The 18,345-nt window shown below is 35.0% G+C and overlaps 2 protein-coding genes across 2 annotated transcripts; one reads left to right on the top strand and one right to left on the bottom strand.

The window, feature by feature from the left end:
• Positions 1 to 2,965, top strand: LOC18102637 (uncharacterized). Its single transcript, XM_052456521.1, has 2 exons — positions 1 to 1,393; positions 2,589 to 2,965. Exon 1 carries the CDS (start codon positions 379 to 381, stop codon positions 1,387 to 1,389), a length of 1,011 nt encoding a protein of 336 aa, XP_052312481.1. The 5' UTR covers positions 1 to 378; the 3' UTR covers positions 1,390 to 1,393; positions 2,589 to 2,965.
• Positions 2,966 to 2,980: 15 nt separating this feature from the next.
• LOC7481553 (probable protein S-acyltransferase 22) lies at positions 2,981 to 9,125 on the bottom strand. Its single transcript, XM_002314989.4, has 9 exons — positions 8,400 to 9,125; positions 8,189 to 8,302; positions 6,549 to 6,947; positions 6,167 to 6,235; positions 6,015 to 6,086; positions 5,302 to 5,430; positions 5,027 to 5,107; positions 4,614 to 4,802; positions 2,981 to 4,261 (listed from the first exon to the last, which is right to left on the bottom strand). Exons 1-9 carry the CDS (start codon positions 8,439 to 8,441, stop codon positions 3,479 to 3,481), a joined length of 1,878 nt encoding a protein of 625 aa, XP_002315025.1. The 5' UTR covers positions 8,442 to 9,125; the 3' UTR covers positions 2,981 to 3,478.
• Between the last annotated feature and the right edge of the window lie 9,220 nt (positions 9,126 to 18,345).

Below are 18,345 nucleotides of genomic sequence, written 5' to 3'. Positions count from 1 at the left end.
GGTCACAATCACAAACAAAAAAAAATGGTGATCAAATGGTTTGGATCATACTGGGTCGAACCCAACCCTCACTTCTCCGGTGTAAATGCTCGACATTGGAGCTCGTAAACCAAACTCCCATGACTTCAGAGTAAAATTTATTTATATTAAATTACGCAAATAAGATAAATTTAATTGATTTTTTCATAAGAAAACTGATGTAATGACTGCCTTTATCCATGGCGGCGATACAATCAAACGACCCGAGATAACTTCCAACCTCTCCATACACAAGAAATAATAAAAAGAAAGAACAAACCCATCACTTCCATCAAGTAAAACAAAAACAACACCACCACCACCACTTCTTCCACCCTCTCGATCAACCCAAAATCCACCATGGGATCAACAGCGGCCGCTGACCTTTGCTCTGTCTTATCAGAAACACAACGTATAATAAACGCCCACTCCCGCCATTTCTTGGCTCTCTCTGTTCTCTTTATCCTCCCTCTTTCTTTCTTTCTTTCTGTCTACCCCACCATCCAAAACATCATCTCTCAATCCTCCACTCTCCACTCCAAAATCCTCTATTCTCACGCTACTTTTTATCAAGATGACCTCTCAAATCTTTTCACTACAAATACCATTATCCTCTCCCTTCTCCTTGTACTCCTTTCCGTCACTTTCTCTCTTTTCGCTACTGGCTCCATCACCTACAGTGTTATTCATGGATTCTACGGTAGACCTGTAAAGCTTTGCTCTTCAATCAAATCTTCTCTCACTTCTTTCCTTCCCCTTTTGATAACTAACTCTTTTGCTGAAATTATCTTTTTGGGGGTCGTCCTCCTTTTTGCGTTGTTCTTTTTTTTGGTTATGAATGGAATTCAGCTTCTTGGATTTGAAGTTAATGTCTCTTCACCTTCTTTTCAAGTCTTTTGCCTGATTCTTGGGGTTTTTCTGGTCTTAGTTTTGTTTTGTCTGCAGTTGAATTGGGTTTTAGCTCAGGTGATAGTGGTTGCGGAATCAATTTGGGGTCTTGAGCCATTGAAGAGGAGCAACTTCCTAATAAAAGGAACGAAAGGAGTGGCTTTGTCTTTGTTTTTATTTTTGGCCTTTTTCCCTGGCTTGTTTGTAATTGCCATTTCATTTCCACGGGGAGACTTGGATATTGGCAATATCGATAGTGCATGGAAGATTTGGCCTTTTGTTGTTCGAATTGTGGTGCCTTCAGCTCTCCAAACGATGTTATTTCTTTACAATATCGCGGCGTTTACTGTTCTTTACATGGATTGCACGGCTGCACACGGAGAGCTTGTCTGGGAGATTGCTGAGGAGTTTGCCGGTGACTATGTCAGCTTGCCTTTTGATGATGGAAAGATCCCTCATTTTGTTTCTGTTACCTATACTTGACAAGGTTAGTGGCCTAACAATGCCTTTTGTTTGCTATATATACTTGTTTTTGGTTTTCCTTTTTTTTTTATTAGCTTAACAGAGTTTGTACCTGTGTACATGAACTCAGTTCTATGTGGATAATGCAATGAATTTGAAACTTGTGTGTACCATAATCTGAAGTAAGATTATTATAGCTCTCTTCTTTTTACATACACTTGGTTTGGCTAAATATTGGACTGGACTCTAATTGAGCAAATTGTGCATTTTGGATGCTGCACCTGCTTCAGATATTGTGGCTCGGGAGAATACTAATTTAAGTGTAATTGGTGAATTCACAGCTCGATACAGAAACATAATAAATAATACCGCAATACAAGAAAGAGTTCAGTCTCTACGTGGTTCAGTTAAAGAAAACCTGAAATTTCAGGGGTTAAAAAAGGTTGAAATTGATTTGTATTAAATTTAAAAGAAATATAGCTTAATTTGTTAAATTTTAAATTTATTTTTTAAAAATTACTAGCTTGAGTGTTAGAAATCTTAAGGTTATTGAAGATTTATATAATTATTAATTTTAAAATTTCAAAAAAATAATTGATTTATATGTAACCTAGTTCAGATATTTATAGATTAAAAAAAAAAAAAAAGCATGTATCATTTCCTGAGATTCAGATGTATCAGTGAATTGTCAAATCACAAACGCGATTAAGGAATAAGGTTTGGCTTAAAACTTTTTAACTATATTTTTCATTTTAAGTGGTTTCTGCGTAAATTGGCTAAGCAGTGGCCGCATTGTTATCAAGAAGAATCGGTGACTGGAGTAGTTCATCATTTGTCTGCAAATTGCTACGACCTCGTGACTCTTGGTGCTTTTAATGTGTTTATTAACGCTGTTAAACTTTTTCAATTGTCTGAAAATCATTAAATTTTCAGACATGTGTTAATATAAAAAAAAATTAAAAAGCATATTATTTTAATACATATGCAATTAAAAAACACTGTTAAGAGAGTACATCACGTTACAAAATACCGATGAATTTATATCACCATTGTTAGGTTTGTGTTTGCTTGTAGCTTGACAGTGACAGACAGCCAGTTCTAGCCAATCATTGCATCTACTGTTCGCTTGTGGCGGGGCTGTATTTGATGAGTAGGTTGGTGGTTTTTTTTTTTGTTCGTGTAGCATGTTCTAGCCAATCATTGCATCTACTGTTATGCAGAATGCTGGTTTTGGTGGTACTGCAGACCGAAGTTGATGTTCAAACTGAATCTTTAGATGTCTTGCTATGATTTGCCAATTCTTGATGCATCTGAATTGGAAAAAGTGGTGAGTGTAAAATTGGTTTTGGTGGTACTGCAGACCGAAGTTGGGGCTTGCTGGACCAGTTTAATTTATATATATATAAAATCAAGAACCAAATTAATTTTTTAAAAAAAAAAATTAACTATTCCAATTCATAAGTTGTGAGAGCAAACAGTAGAAAAAACTACAATGAACTACCCACACCACGTGTTTTGTATAATTTATTGGTGATTTCTGGGTTCCACTTGAACGAACAGGAGTTCAACAAGAACACCATGCCAGCATAAAAGAAAATGAAGTGAAAAGGGATTGGAGCATATTGACTTCGGGCTGCTTTTGCATTTTTTTTTAAAAAAATTTCTTTGTAGCATCCCCGAGCTTTCCTCCTGTTGGTTCCACTGACAGAACCCGGAGAAACAATACAGAGGTACTCTTTGTGGATGTTAAGTTAAATCTACAAAAGAAACCATCTTGAGAGTCCAACAAACCCTTCAAAGGGAATACAATCCAAGCATTATAAACAACACATGATCAAATTTTTTGTACCAAATGCAACAGCCAGAGATCCACGGTTGCAATGAGAGTGCATGCAAAAAGCTTCCTTGCGGCTCAGAGGAACGCAAGTTCAGCAACCTTTTTACAGCAGTGTCGTCTTCTAGCGAGGCCCTTGATTCCAGAATCCAAAGCCAAATACAATATAAATAGGCGAAGCGGCCAGTTCTTGAAGTACTTAGCCCATAAATGAAAGAATGTTGAACTTCTCCCCACAGAAATCAAAAGGAACCGAACTTCATAGAAGAGCCATCGTCAAAGTTCTCTATTGTTAGCCTGGCTGGATGAAGATGATGCTTTCATTCTAAATACAGTCTCGTCCCGATCAGCATGGAAGAGAAGGTTACTCCAGTTATCTGACCTTTGAGCAATCCTGGAAGGAACCCTGTCACTATCTTCTCCACCAGAAGCTTCATACCCATCACTAGTAGACCTTGAAAGTGGGAATGCATTGTGAGAAACAGCACCAGCTACAGATAGACCTGTGAGACGTCTGGACTCTTCAGCTCCGGATGAGGAAACCCGGAAAGGATGGATATCTGGGGAGTCTAAACTGCTTTCAGGAGAAGAAGCAGCAACCCCAGCTGAGCTTGACATTGCTCGGCTGGTCTGGAAAGCACTACGGGCCTCACGCTGAAGAGGAGCCAAGCTTGTAGATGTCTCAGTGAAACCTTTCTCAGGAGTGATACCTGAAGTCCTAGTTACAGACTCCATGGGTAGGTCAGCTGGAAAGCGTATTCGCTTACTAGCTCTCCTTCTATTATTGTCAATCCTTGGGACCATCCGATGGCCACTGCTGCCAAAGCTGCTATCTGTGTCTAGCCCAAAAGGGGGTTCCCGTCTTGTCACAGGCTGCAGGATTTTGGATTTTTTCCTCGCCTCTGCTGCAGCTCTCGAAACTTCTTCGGCGTTTAATCTGGCCAATGTCCAAGGACTGATCTTTACTGTAGCGGGGTTCTTTTTCTTGATTGGTTCTTCCCTCATAGACTTTTTTCCTAATGAGCTAACAGATCCAGTCTCTGGAGGAACAACATCAAACTGAAAGAAAAAGAAAATTGCCGTAGCATCAAGAAGTTTAGCAGTGCTTTTAAAAGTGTGCGCATGCCTGAGTGCGAGGCATTCAGAAAATAGAACAGAGAAAATCTTAAAAATGAAACACAATATAGTGACTGCTCAGCCTATTAGCTCAAAAGATAAAGTGAATTATGCAATTGTACAGAGGTTGTATGTGCAAATGCTGCACACGCTATTAAAATCTTGTAAAATCCATTAACTAAAACTATCATTAATCAACTGAACTGCAAACGCCAAAGTTATTGTTCCTCTTACAATTCACGGATTCACAATTGCACAAGCATGCCCAGCAGAAGAATGGATTAGTAAAAAGTACCTGATCTTCCAGAAAAAGACGAGGTGGTGTGCACCAAGCACCCCGGTGAAAAGTAGAAAATGAGCTTGCACTGCTTAATCCAGTGAGTGAGCTGGCAGGAGACATTTGAACACTCTGCTGACCTTCAACGCCCTGTTGCTCTTGTTCCTGCTCCCTTAGAGCTATTATGTAATCATAAGTGCTGATTCCCTATGACATGTACAGGAATTTTGTGATATCGGCTAATAAGTAATAACTACTTGGAATGAAACCGAATGGGATCAAAAAAATAGTAATAAAAAAAATTGAAGCTCTTGCCTGCCCAGATATTACGAAAGCAAAAAAAAACTCTATATAAAGATTAAATATTACTCAATTGAATAATTAAACAATAGTAAGCACAATTTGAAGAAAGAAATGATCGGCATCATTACCTTTTTTACAAGGAGGATATGAAAGAAGAAAAGCTGGGCAAGAGGTAAGGTGGCAATCATTGCCAAAATGGTACACACTGACTGCAAGAATATACACATTCTTTTAGTTTAGTGCAGAGAAATGAGGAAGTACAAATAACAATAAATCATTTCTCTACATTTTTAGCTAACAGGTTTGCAACTTTGCAAATGTTTAAACAGCATTAAAGAAAAAAAAATTGATTACCCAAGAAAAGGTTGGGTTACTCTGAGAGCAAAACATCAATAGCACTCACCACCACGATAACAAAGGGGGCCAAAGAGAAACTGCTTCCCAGCTTGGCAGAGATGTCCACAGCGAATCGCTTCCGTTCAAGAAAACAGCAGATAAGTACAAGGATTCCAGTCGACCATTGTAGAATAAGCTGCAATCTCAAGCCCAAGGTATATAAACCATGTATATACCTGTCAATAGTCAATTACATCGAAAATGACTTGAAAATGAAGGGCTTACCCTGGGAAATGTTCAGTAATGGGAGGTTGCTTGTGGGAATCAGGATAGAAAGTTCAGGATGTGAAAACTTGTCTGATAAGAATATCAGACATGATAGGGAAACTATTTAAGCACAAACAGTAAAGCCATAGACCCCAATGGAACTTGACAATCGAGTAATAATGCAGAGCAACCAGCGGACTCAAGGGAAAATATATATATATATATCCCAACTGTCTTGGACTCATCTGAAATTGTTTTGGACTCATCTGAAATTGTTTTCAAAACATAGTGTTCATGCATGGACAAATTATCAGAATTATAGGCAACAACACTGTCTGGATTCAGGATAATAGGGATCAAAGGCACTTGCATAAGGAAGAATGGAAAAAATTTAAGAATTAAGATATGGAAAATCCTATAAGCCTTTATTTATAGACCAGGGATTACAGGGTATTGATGCAGTCTGACCATCTGAAGATTCCAGGTAAGGAAGAATGTGAAGCTTGGGCTTACCAGGAGGAGAGAAGAAACCATAAGGGTGAAAAACTGTCCGTAGTTCTTCTTGCCTACACAGTTGTTAAGCCACTGCAAAAGTCCAGTAGAAAATGAGCATGAGGATCATAAAATAAAAATGAAAAATTCCCAACAAATAAGACCTCTCATACCCTGCAGTGATGATCAAAACGATCAACACATTTGTCACACACTCTACAGTGCTTGCTGTACTTGAAAACCTGTACAGGATCATAATTTCAGAAGCAGAAACTTTCATGAACTGTCAACACAAAAGTAGTACAATAGACCTTAAGATTGAACTCAAGATGCGTGCAATGGCTGTTAGCTTTCTAGCTTTGAGAAAATGTTTTCTTTCATATAGCAAATGTTTGAAAAAACCCAAAAAATTGTAAATATATGCTACATTATTAAAATCATAATTCTTGAGGGTGCCAAACTATGCATTTCAACCAAGGCGCTGTGTATTTATGAACTCTACTGAACAATTCAAAAATAAATGAAAAACTACTGACTTCAAGCACTCCGACCAACCTCAACTTCACACAAACTGCAGTAGAACATGCCATCTTCACTCATCTGTAGCTCAGAAGATTCATCACTCGAACTGCACCAATTACAGATCAAAGCACAAGGAAAGAAAACCCACTGAAAACAAGATGAATTCCCTGATGACACCTTCTCAATTTGAGTATTTGGCTCCTTCAAAGTTGCGTCAGAACCCACCGCCTCTTTATCCAGAGATTTTCCTCCAACAGTAGAAGCATTTGCATCATGTTTCGATGAAGTTGACCCTCCACCAAGTTTTGAGTCCTTCTGTGGGTTATGCTTTTCACTGTCTGGAATCTTGAGATACTTTTTAGATCTAAAAACTCCAGGGTCTGCTGGATCAGCAGCTGCACACCAAATATATAGGCCAAAGGCACAAGTAATCTGAAAAGAAAAGGTAGATGTTATTAAAGTTCCAACTACATTTACATAGACCTGTATTTGTTGTTGCTAATAAACAAAACTAAACAGATGCACATTCTATGCATAAAAATGGCCATCTCATGTCATGGTTAGCAGAAATGAAAGTTAAAACCGTAGCATGACTGAAATTTTAGACTTACTTTTTCTGACAAACAAATTATTGTTTTGAGATCATGCTAACAGCAAAAATGCGAAGTGTTTCAAATATATCACGAAGTCGAAGGATATCGATTGGACTAGCATGGGTTAATATGCTAGTCCAAAATATATTGATATCACTATCACTACCTATTAGCCTCTCATCCAAAATTAAATCAATCAGAAACACCTCTAGCTAAGAAGTATAATGAATCACGCAAGTGAAGTTGTTTGTTAATACAGAATTAGGTAACCTGAAAATGCATAGCATGTACTACTCAAATCCTGCCCAAATCTGTATTTTCGAAATCAACGGCTCTCAGCATCATCAACCTATTGTGTTGACAGAGTAGAAAGCATTTTAGTTTTCTATTCTGTACTTGGCAATATACCAGCTTATACACAGCATTCATGTTCTCGAACGACACAAAGGTGATCTGATTGTCTTGATTCCCAAGACCATGAAAGGATAGAATTCCAGAATTAATCAATGGTTCCACATTAATCCAGATTGTGTGTGTGTGTAAAAGAGCAGCCAGTGGAGGGCATTTTGATAGTATGAGAAAATCCATAAACGAAAGAGGTCAGTGAGAAAGCAAATTATAGTCTAACCAGAGAATTTGCAAGGATTAGCTTTATATCCATTGCAAGACCACATTAATAGCATACTGTATCGAATATCCGCGATTTGTAACATAGGCAAATGCCAAGGGCTAAAATAGCCAATGGGACAATGCTTATTGTTCCAACAAGTGACAAATTAAATCATCTGTGGATCAAATTCGTGGCTCATTTGTTATAGTTTTAGGTAACAGACACAGGGACAGGAAGACAATCAACTCGTTCACGTAAGTACATATGTTTGAAAGGATCTGTAGATAAAAGAACCTCCATAACAGAACAACACAGAAGGAAACCGAATTAGAGAAAATAAAGCTAAGAGCTTTAGAAACGAGCAGAGGAAAAACAGATCTTGGTTATTAAGCCCGCTAGATATAATGAAGGCACGCGGTAAAAATTATATATAAAAAATTTACTAAACGGAAATATGTGAATTTGCTTACCAGAGGAGTGTAGATTCCCATCGCTATATGTTGGAACAACTTCTTCCCAACAAAAGGAGCAAAGAACACATAAAAAGCAAACCCCAAAGCCAGAAATACAGCAACAGCCACCACCTTCACATTGAACACTCAAGATCAAAACTTGCATCCAATAAAGCTGCTAAACACTGAAAATAACGCAGCAAAAAGGGGAAAAATAAAAAAGAAGTACCTGAAGAGGGTGATATGGAAGTTGCCATCCATGCTTTCTCATTTTTTAGCCAAAATGCAGGGGACCAACGTAAAAAAAAATATGTATTTAAGACAGAAGAACAAAAATGAATGGGAAAACAAAAGGTATGACTTCGGTTTAACTTATTTTTTTTCACTTTCCCTCATTAACCTAGTAAAAAATGGCTACTTTAAAATCTCTCATTCCACTGCATTACCAACCAAAACAAAGGTTACTACATAGACATCATTCACATGAGTCTAATCAAACAAAGAGAGACTATGGGGAGATAAAAAGGAACCAGAAAAATAGGTGGAGGCTCAGGATATGACCAGTATGATATGCTGGGTGGTGAAGTGGAATAGACAGAGAGGAAACCTTTGTCTTGTTAACTCAATCATTCATAGACTATGGTCATGGAATGGAAGGTGAGAGACAAAAAATAAACTAATTAGAATCAGAGAAAAATAAGAGAAAGGAGTGGCTTGGCCTGGTTTAGGTTCTTGGTTTCTCTTATTTTGTTTGTATATTCAGGCATAGCTTTTCAGTTTGAGCGAAAACAAAGATCTGTGACCGTAGGGGGGGGGAGAGCATAGGGGTCTGGTTTTCTTTCCATCCCTATAATTACCTTGCAACCTCCCTTTTACTTTTTTTCTCGTTTCTAGCGTTACCTTTTTCCCTGGCCAAATCATGTGTCACAGGCTAGTGCAGCAGACAGTTGTTTGGTTACACTTTGTAATTGCCACCAACCTCTCTACCTTTTAAACGTTGAACAGCGACACCCAATCGTGCCTTATCTTTTTCTAGTTGATTAAATAATAATTAATAATTAATACTGATTGTTAATACTAATTAGTAGTTTTTCTATGATAATTTGTTTTGTATTTGCATCCAAGTTTTTTTTGCTGTGTTTATGGAAAACACTGGCAAAGAAGATGGCCCGCGTCAACATTGTTAATAAAGACACTTGTTTTGAAGAAAGGAATAACACAGCGAGGAACAAATGGAGGGAATTGAGAACCCTCCCTCAAACCCCACTTCTTCAAATAGCTTTTCTCCTTTTAAAGCTCCTGGAGGCTGTATCGCCCCTCTTGGCATGCTTTTTTCCTGCTAACTCCATTTGCTAAATTTCTTTCTATCGTTTTTTCTCCGTTATATTGCTTGGGGTCACCTTGTCAAGAACAAATCTTGAGCCAGAAAACAAGATTATTGTCTAGACCAACGCAAATTGTTATCGGGGTGCACTGTTGAGCGTTAACTACCGATCCCAGGGAAAAAAAAAAAACTGTAATTGCCAGTCAGGTTTTCAGTAACAGGGATAGGCCAGGATGGTCGCAATCGAATACAGCAGCATGATAAAAGCTTAATTTAAAAGCTTGAAAAACACTTGCGAAAAAGTCAAAAAGGCTGTACCATATGGTTGCTTCACAATGTAACAAAAGAAAAATATGGACAGTATATCTGAAGTCTGAACCCATAAAAATGAAAAGTTAGTGAAAAAATAAATAAATGGAACAGGTGAGAAATCATGGGGGGGGGGGGGGGGGGAATGGGGTTGGTCAAATGTCCCATGGCTTTGTAAATTTAGAACCACCACCACCAAAGACAAAGGAGGTTCCCTGTGGACAATAACCAAGAGGAAGGAGGGCGACCCTACAGTGGAGAACGGTGTCTGCTGCAAGGATTATTTTTAGGGTTTCGCAGAGTTTGGAAGATGCATTTGGCACTTTCTTGTTAGGTATAATGCTCGGTGAGCAATGTAAAATACACAAATCAACAACCGGTTATAGTCCTCAAGAGACGTAGCGTGATGACAAAGAGCTTGAGATCTATATAGCAGGTCTTGAGTTCGAGTCAGGACATGCACCTCTTATAACAGCCTGGGACAGCCGGGGTTTTACTCGCTCACCTGGACCCACAAAATGCGCTTTCCGGAAAGTGGGGTTTCTTTGAATAAAAAAAAAAAACAACTGGTTATAATACTTTTTATGTAAAGGTGTTCCAACACAGGTTAAATATTTTTATTTTTTATAAAAAATTACATATGTAATATTTTTTTATGTATTTATGCAATTTAAAAAAATTAGGTTAAAATAAAAATAAATTATACATACATGCAATCAAATAAATCGAGAATAATGTGTATGAATAAATAAATAAAAAGTCATTGACGATGCTTAAAAAAAAAACTTGAAAAATCAAGATATAGGTGTATATCAAAATATTTAATCTTGAAACACGGGATATTTACTCAGTTATTTTTACTAAATTTATTTATTAAAATCATTTTTTTATTCAAGAAAATGATAATAGAAATAAAAGCACAAATTAAATTGATCAAAAAAAATAAAAGGAAAAAAGTAACACCATACAATGCTGCACATATTAAAAATATTATTTGAAAATAGTTTTTTTATTTTAAAATATAAAGTTCATCCATACAAAAGATAAAAAAATATATAGATAAATCAAAGAAAAACTCTTCAAATTTAAATCCATAATTAAATAAAAATTATCATTTAAAAAAGGTTCTTTAAACAAAATGAAAAGGAGAAGGTGTACTAATTTAAACATGAATTAAAAAAAATAGAGAAAAAACCACTATATATATATATATATTTCTCACAAACTTTAAAGGTAAAAAAAACACTCAATATGAACTCCTCTCATCAAATGAAACCATTTGACACAGATATCATTAGTTTTTGTTGTCTAAATAGGTGTCAGTGACACTTTTCTCTCTTTACCGTTGGAATCTAATGACCTTCCTCTCCTCTCTCGACCATGAACTATAAAATAACAAAAATAAATTTTTGTACTGAAATTAAATTGAAAAAATATTGAGGTGCTAAAATTGTATAATTCATATGATTTTTAAAGTTTAATTAAGGACCAGAATGCAACTTCTATTATGACTAAACACCGAGAAAAAAGTTCAAGAACTAAATTAAAAAGAAAAAAAAAACAAATGCATAGCCTATCCATATTAATGTGTGAGACATTGTTAAAAAAACCACTGATTTTAAAGTTATACTTGATTGTAGTGAATGAAAAGGGGATTATTTTGTGTAAGAAAATATCAAGATATCAAGAACTGAACTGTAAGAAAATAAAAACTCGAGGAACCAAAGCTAGCTTGCCCAACATCACTGCAGTGCTGCCGTTACGTAAACAGTGCTTCTTTATGTATCAGCACAGTAAATGCCACTGCCACGTAGCATGTTTTATAACTATGATTGTAATATAATTAAAAATGTAGATTACAGACTAGCTGAGACAATAAAGTGGGTAAGCTAGATACTAGCAAAATACCATGCACATAAACTTAAAAGAATTATTTATTGCGACGGTTAAATTACAAGTTTATCCTTTGGAGAACAACTAGGGTGTTTTGGTTTTGGGTGTGATTTGATCTTTTTAAATTTTCAACCTTTTATGAATGGTAAAATTACTGCTTTACCACTATACTAAAAAAAAATTGAACTTTTGGTCCATAGTATTTATGCTTTTTTGTATTTTATAAAATAGTAAAATGATTTTTCTACCCTTAAAATTAGAAAATAAAAAACATAGCAAGTGTTCAGGGGCATTTTCATCTTTTCCCGTGGTTTTATATTTTTTTTTTGTTAACTCCGTAATCATGAAAGGTATTCTAGACTTTACTCTTAACAACTGATTTTTTAATTAAAAAATTACAGGAGCGTGTGTGTCATGCATCGTCGCGCAGGAGGGGCATGTGGCGCCTCCTGTTGGCCAAATTTATTGTTTTATCATGTCTTTACAAGCAATAACTTGTCTTTTTTTATGGTGTGACGTGTAATGTTGTCTGATAAGTGATTTGTTGTCGATAACCGTTTTTTTTCTTTCATGTGCCCTCACAAATACACCCTTGCCCTCTTTGTTTCTGGAATTTTAATAGTGGTCCTTTTTCCTTTGATTCTTTTCCCTGACCATTTTATAACAAAATTTGTTTATTTTCATTTAGTATGTCAATAATAATTTGTCATGTACGCCTTGGCTCTCCATGTTCTTGGTGTTTTAATTCCCATCCTTGTTTTTTTTATTTTTATCTTTTTATAAAAGTTTTGTTTGCCTTCAATTTAGTTATTCAATGACAATTTGTCATGTGTTTTTTTTTTAAAAAAAATCAATTTTTATTCTTTTGATTTTTAATTTTTTTCCTTGATCTTTTTGTTAAAGTTTTATTGGTTTTCAATTTCATCATTCTTTTATTTTTTATGGTGTATATTTTATTTTCCAGACTAACCCTTGTTCTTTTGATTTGTTTTTCACTTTGTTGAGATATTTTTACTTTTCAACTTAACCCTCCAGTTTATTTTATTATTTCCCCTATAATTTGATTTTCACCCTTGTTATTTTTATTACAATTTTTTGTTGTAGATCCTTTCGTGTAATTAATTTTTTTAATATTTAGTCATTAAATGTTTGATTTGCTGAGAATTGAACTTCACGATTTTTATATTTATTTTGCTTTCAATTTAACAATCAAGGTCACGAATTTAAAAAGTTAATGCGGGTCGATATATTTTTTTCTTGCTCATTTTTTTTTATAATTTTATCATTTTTATAATTTTTTTGTGGTTGTTTCAATTTTTTTTTATTGACGTATCCTATTTCCATGACCTAACCCCCTGGTTTTGTGAACTTTTTTGAATTAAGGTTTTTTTAATAGTTCTCATGAGCGTGCTTAATTTTTTAAAATATTATTTTAATTCATTTATATGAAAATATTAAAAAAAAAACCTAGCTCAAATGCTTAAATTTTCTTTACTCAACAATAAAAAAATAACTTGACTGCACCAACACACGATTACATATGTATAAAGCTTCATTGAAAGCATAATGTATTTTAGCTTTTGTTAATAAATTATAATGTACTAGAAAACTTGGTAGTAAGTGATGGTGTGATATTGATACGATGGGGCGGTGATTATCATCATTGCAGTCATCATCACTGTCTCCACATGAGATCAGGGTCTAGCTTTAGCCTGATACCACTTGATTTTATTCTTGGAAGATTGTTCGTGCTTCATATGCAAGATAATCAGTAATCACCTCTATTTCACAAAGCGTGCTCATGTGCTTGTGACCATATTTTAATTTTTTTAAAACAATATAAAACTACTTTTATGTGAATTAAACATTTTTTTAATAGCCCGTTTAAAAAAATTAAAATGCAATGCATGTATAGTAAACAAAGTTAACTTGGTTAGTAATAGAAAAACTACAGGAATTATTTTAGATTTAAATATATATTAAAAAATATATAAAATCAAGTATGGAGATTTATCAAATTAAAAGTCATTATATTAGTATTTATACTCGAAATAGTCCAATATTTTTATTCATTCTCACTCCTACTTCCATAATGACAAAAAATACCTTATAAACCATCTAGTAGGTGATCTGATGGTAAGAGATTGAGACTAAAAGGTTTGCTTCCCCTGTGGTTTTAGGTTCGAGTCATGTGGTTACTGATATGATAGCTACTAGAAGTTTACATGATCATTAACTTCATGACCCGTGAGATTGGTTGAGGTGCGCACAAGTTAATCCGAACACCTACATTAATCATAAAAAAAATATATCCTTATAAATTTTTTAGAGCAAATACAAAAGCAATTATCATAGTTGTTGAATTGATGGATACCAGTAGGTAGATGGTAACTCATGCCTTATTTGTTAGTGAAAATTACTTTTCTAGAAAGTGGTTATTTTTCAGTATTTTTAATGTTTGGTCAACTTTAAAGAAAAGAAAAAAGTTCAACAACAAAATAAAATCCTTCTCACCAGGAAAGTGTTTTGCTTCTCCTAAGTTTGGAAAACATTTTTATTTTTTTAACACATAAAATAAACCTCATACAAATACATCTTCCACGAACCTCTCCTTTTCCATTGATTAATTTGTTTATTTCATTGATTTAAAAAAAATTATCATGAGGTTTTAAAAATAAAGTTTATTTAAAAAAGATTCAACAAGGTTATATATCTATAATATTTACTTAAAATACTTATATTACATGTATATATATATATATATATATATATATATATATATATATATATATATATATATTGAGATGGGAGTAAGAGCACGGGAGAAAGAAGATGAATGGGGCACCCAAACATTGACCAATGAGCACGGACAGGTTAGCTACATGCCATTCAAATAAGATAAAAATAAATAAATAAATTACGACTCCTCCTAACCGTGGTGGTGGCATGGGTAGTTGCTAGTTGCTACTACGTGGATTTTTTGAAAAAAGAGAAGATAAAACAAAGGAATATGTTTTTTTCCGAAGCAATAATAATATAATAAAACAAGGAATTGAAAACGGCGTTTGCGTAGGGGAGTGAGGAGGGGTAGCTCAGCTGCATTAACTTGTTTGGATCTCAATCTGTCGTTCCTCAAAAGACACGCCCTTTCCAAGCCCCACCCCCTCCTCCTTCTCCTTCTCCTTCGCAGCAGAGGCCCCCACAAAATACTACCATCCCCTGCAAAACTCGTGGTCAACAAGGAGCTGCACCGTACCTGGTTGATCAAACAGCGAGATTTGTTCCAAAAAAATGATCCGAGTCATCTGTCGGTGAGAAATGAAAACGAGCGAACAAACGTCATCTTGCACATACTTCGTTCGAGTCTCTTGCGACTTTGGGGTGTTTGGAAATGACGGTTAAAATTCCGTTTTATAAAAATTTATTTTTTTATATTTTAGATTGTTTTAAAGTGTTAATATTAAAAATATTTTTTTAAAAATAAAAAATATTATTTTAATAAATTTCCAAATAAAAAAACATTTTAAACTACAATTATCAGCACAATGTCGATGTAGTCTTTTCTTCTCCTTGCTGAAGGGGACCTCCTACCTTTTACCATTAAATCACAAAAATGGGTTTTATAGGATCATGGGCCTTGGCTCTGCTTAATTGGTCAATAAAGGATTCAGGAGATATGCAAATTTTGAGCCACCGCCCGGGGAAGGTGGAGCACGGAGAGGGCGCATCCCTCTCGGACTCCTCGTGGATTTATTGGGAAAACGTGAAGGCGTTGACATAATAATTAAAAAGTACGCTTTATCCAAACTAAAATTAAAATGATTTATTGGAAAGCTTATCGAATCTTCTTTAAAAATGGAAAACCTAAGGATTAGAAGATACTTGTTCTATTTGATTTACGATTTACTCGGCTCGAAAAACTAAAATGAACCATATTTGTGAAAAACCGAATTATATGATCAAAATATTTCAGCTCAGTTTTTCGTATTTCAATTTTTTTCAAATAAATTTTCTAATTTAAATTTGCTATTTGTTGTTATATTTTAAATAAAATTAAAGTCAGTTAATACTTTTTTTTTAATTACCCTTTAATCCACGTTTAAAAAGCACCGGTTCAAACTATCTTAAATAAAAGAAAATACTAACAGATACGGGTTTTCTCGCTGGCAATTAAAGCGAAGACAAGCACACACCAAACACATCGGGCTCCGACTGTCCTGTTTCCCTGTCATTCATGGAAAACAAACGCAATCACTGCCCTAGACAAGACGTTTCCTGACAAGGAAACCTCAGGCAATAAGGTGATATTTCCATGTTCCTAATTGAGCGGATGGAGAGTGAGCGGTGGATCGCCTCTCAAGCAACAGGGTATGTTTCCGATATTCTCCAGGGAAGGGAACTGTCGGATTGCGTTAGCAAGAGTATCCCTGCAAGATACGATGACAGAGTTCTCACTTTTAGACAGGGGGCACCATAGTCCATGTATGTGTGTATATACACGCGGGGCCGTATATATACATATATATACAGACATGTAACTAGCTAGGCACATGCGTGTATTTTTTTGTTTGTCGAAATTCGTATGTTACGTTTGCCCAATGGGAGAACACTGCCAAAAGGTTGTTTTCGGATTTTAATCTCGGGACCCGAAAGAACATTGATGTGCCAAAATTTGAATAACGAGGTGATCCTCTGCATAGTTGAATGAAGGTTGAAGAAAATGGTAAGTTTATCTATAAAACAAGTATCTTTACGAGACAGAAACCCTCCATTAATAAAATGAACGCGGGAGGGAAGAGTTAAAAAAAGAAGAAGCAGAGGAGATCAAGCGAGGAGGGAGGGAAATACAAGAACAAAGAAGTCGTCTCGGTCTCTAAAGTCTAAAGTCTAATATACAAACCACAGCTCTTGACTTGCATAGAAACAAGGATAGTTTTGTCTTTTTCTCATCTTAACTGACTTGATAAATCAAAGCATCTTCTTTTGCTTAAAAAATAATAATAATATTTTTTTCCCATAAAACATATATAATTCCAAACGATACAGAAACTGGCAAGAATTACGAGGGAACCGCACCAAAAATTAAGAAAAGGAATCAAGAAGATTTTTCTATCCCTTCGACTAGTCAAGTCAAGACCAAACATTCCAAGAAAACACATGCATGTTAAGTATTGATACGGTGTGCAACTTTTGACATCTTCATCAATCAATCAATCAATTAATTATTTTTTATGAGGAACATCTTATGTTGGGTTAATCGATAAAAAAGGAATAGACAACTAATATCAAAATTAAACTTAGCAGAATAAAAAAATCATATTAAAAAATCATTTTATTATGATAATTTAAGCAGGTAGATTATATTTTAAAATATAATTTATATTATTTTTTAATATATCTTTTTAAATAAAAACTTTTTAAATTTAAAATTTACATAGATATACATTATTTTATACTTTAATTTTTATGAAATCAATAAAGATTATGAGATTTGAATTCGTGATCACTTGGTTATCAAAGTTTTAATATTAAAGAATTATCCTTACCTAATCGTTTAAATTATTAAATAAAAATTTAAAATATAATTTATATTAATTTTTAATAATATACGAGTATGAGTGGTACATATAAACAAATACCTTTATGTTTTCCACTAAATCCCACCGAACAGGGGTTCCAGTATTTTGTTTTTTTAGCAAGATTGTGAATTTGAACATTCTAACATCGCAAAGTTCACCTTGACTTTCGTGAGGGAACATCGCTTTTAAGTGTCGAAGTAAAAGGACGTGGTCCGTGACTGTCCATTCTAACCTACACTCTTTTTTATTTTTCAGCTTTTCTGAGACGTGATCTGATCGATACCCGTGACCTTTGAAAATAGAATTGCTACCAGCAGCCTATCGCCATCCTATTACATGAGGTTGAGGTTGCGCCTTAATGAATATATTTTAGAATAATTACAAGTTTTGAAAAAGATTGCACGCAAAGAGAAATTAATTTGACATTTACTGTGCTCATTATCATCATTTATTACTTGCCTTTTACTCCTCGACATACATGAGCAGTCCCGGTAAAAAACTCTTCGACAAGACTGGGATCCTTTCATTTTTCCCTCAGCATCTTCATTTCGTGTTTTTTCGCAAGTCAATTGGGCCATCCATTTGATGTAGAATCCAAACCAGATTCCAAAGTGCAGCAGTCAAAAAGAAGTTGCTTCATTTAGGTGCGCAAGAAGAGGTGGGGCGGGGGGAGAAACTTGTATCTTACATTTTCATTGCTTTACCATAGCATAAATCCAACATTATGCTCATTAATCCCTACTAATCTGAGCGAGGAGCAAAAAGTAAAGAAATATTTATCTCTCGTGCCAACATTCACGTGTTCAATGCCAGCATTTCAAGAGAATTTCTCCAGAAAAAAGAGAGAAAAGAACAGGGACTGCATACCTAGAATATCTCGGCAGCTACCACCGTTGTATTGAGTATTGACGTAGTTATTGTTGATCATATAGGTTTGGGCTCAACCTAAATAAGACACTGGAAATTTAGGAAGCTCAGGAGTGCATTTTGTGGGCTCAATTTCACACTATTTGCATGAAAGCACAAGAGGCCCATTTACTTGGATCGGCTGCTTTCTCAAGCACACACAC

Source organism: Populus trichocarpa, chromosome 10, assembly GCF_000002775.5.
Source record: "Populus trichocarpa isolate Nisqually-1 chromosome 10, P.trichocarpa_v4.1, whole genome shotgun sequence".
NCBI lineage: Eukaryota > Viridiplantae > Streptophyta > Magnoliopsida > Malpighiales > Salicaceae > Populus > Populus trichocarpa.
This window is presented reverse-complemented; position numbering and strand designations above follow the sequence as displayed.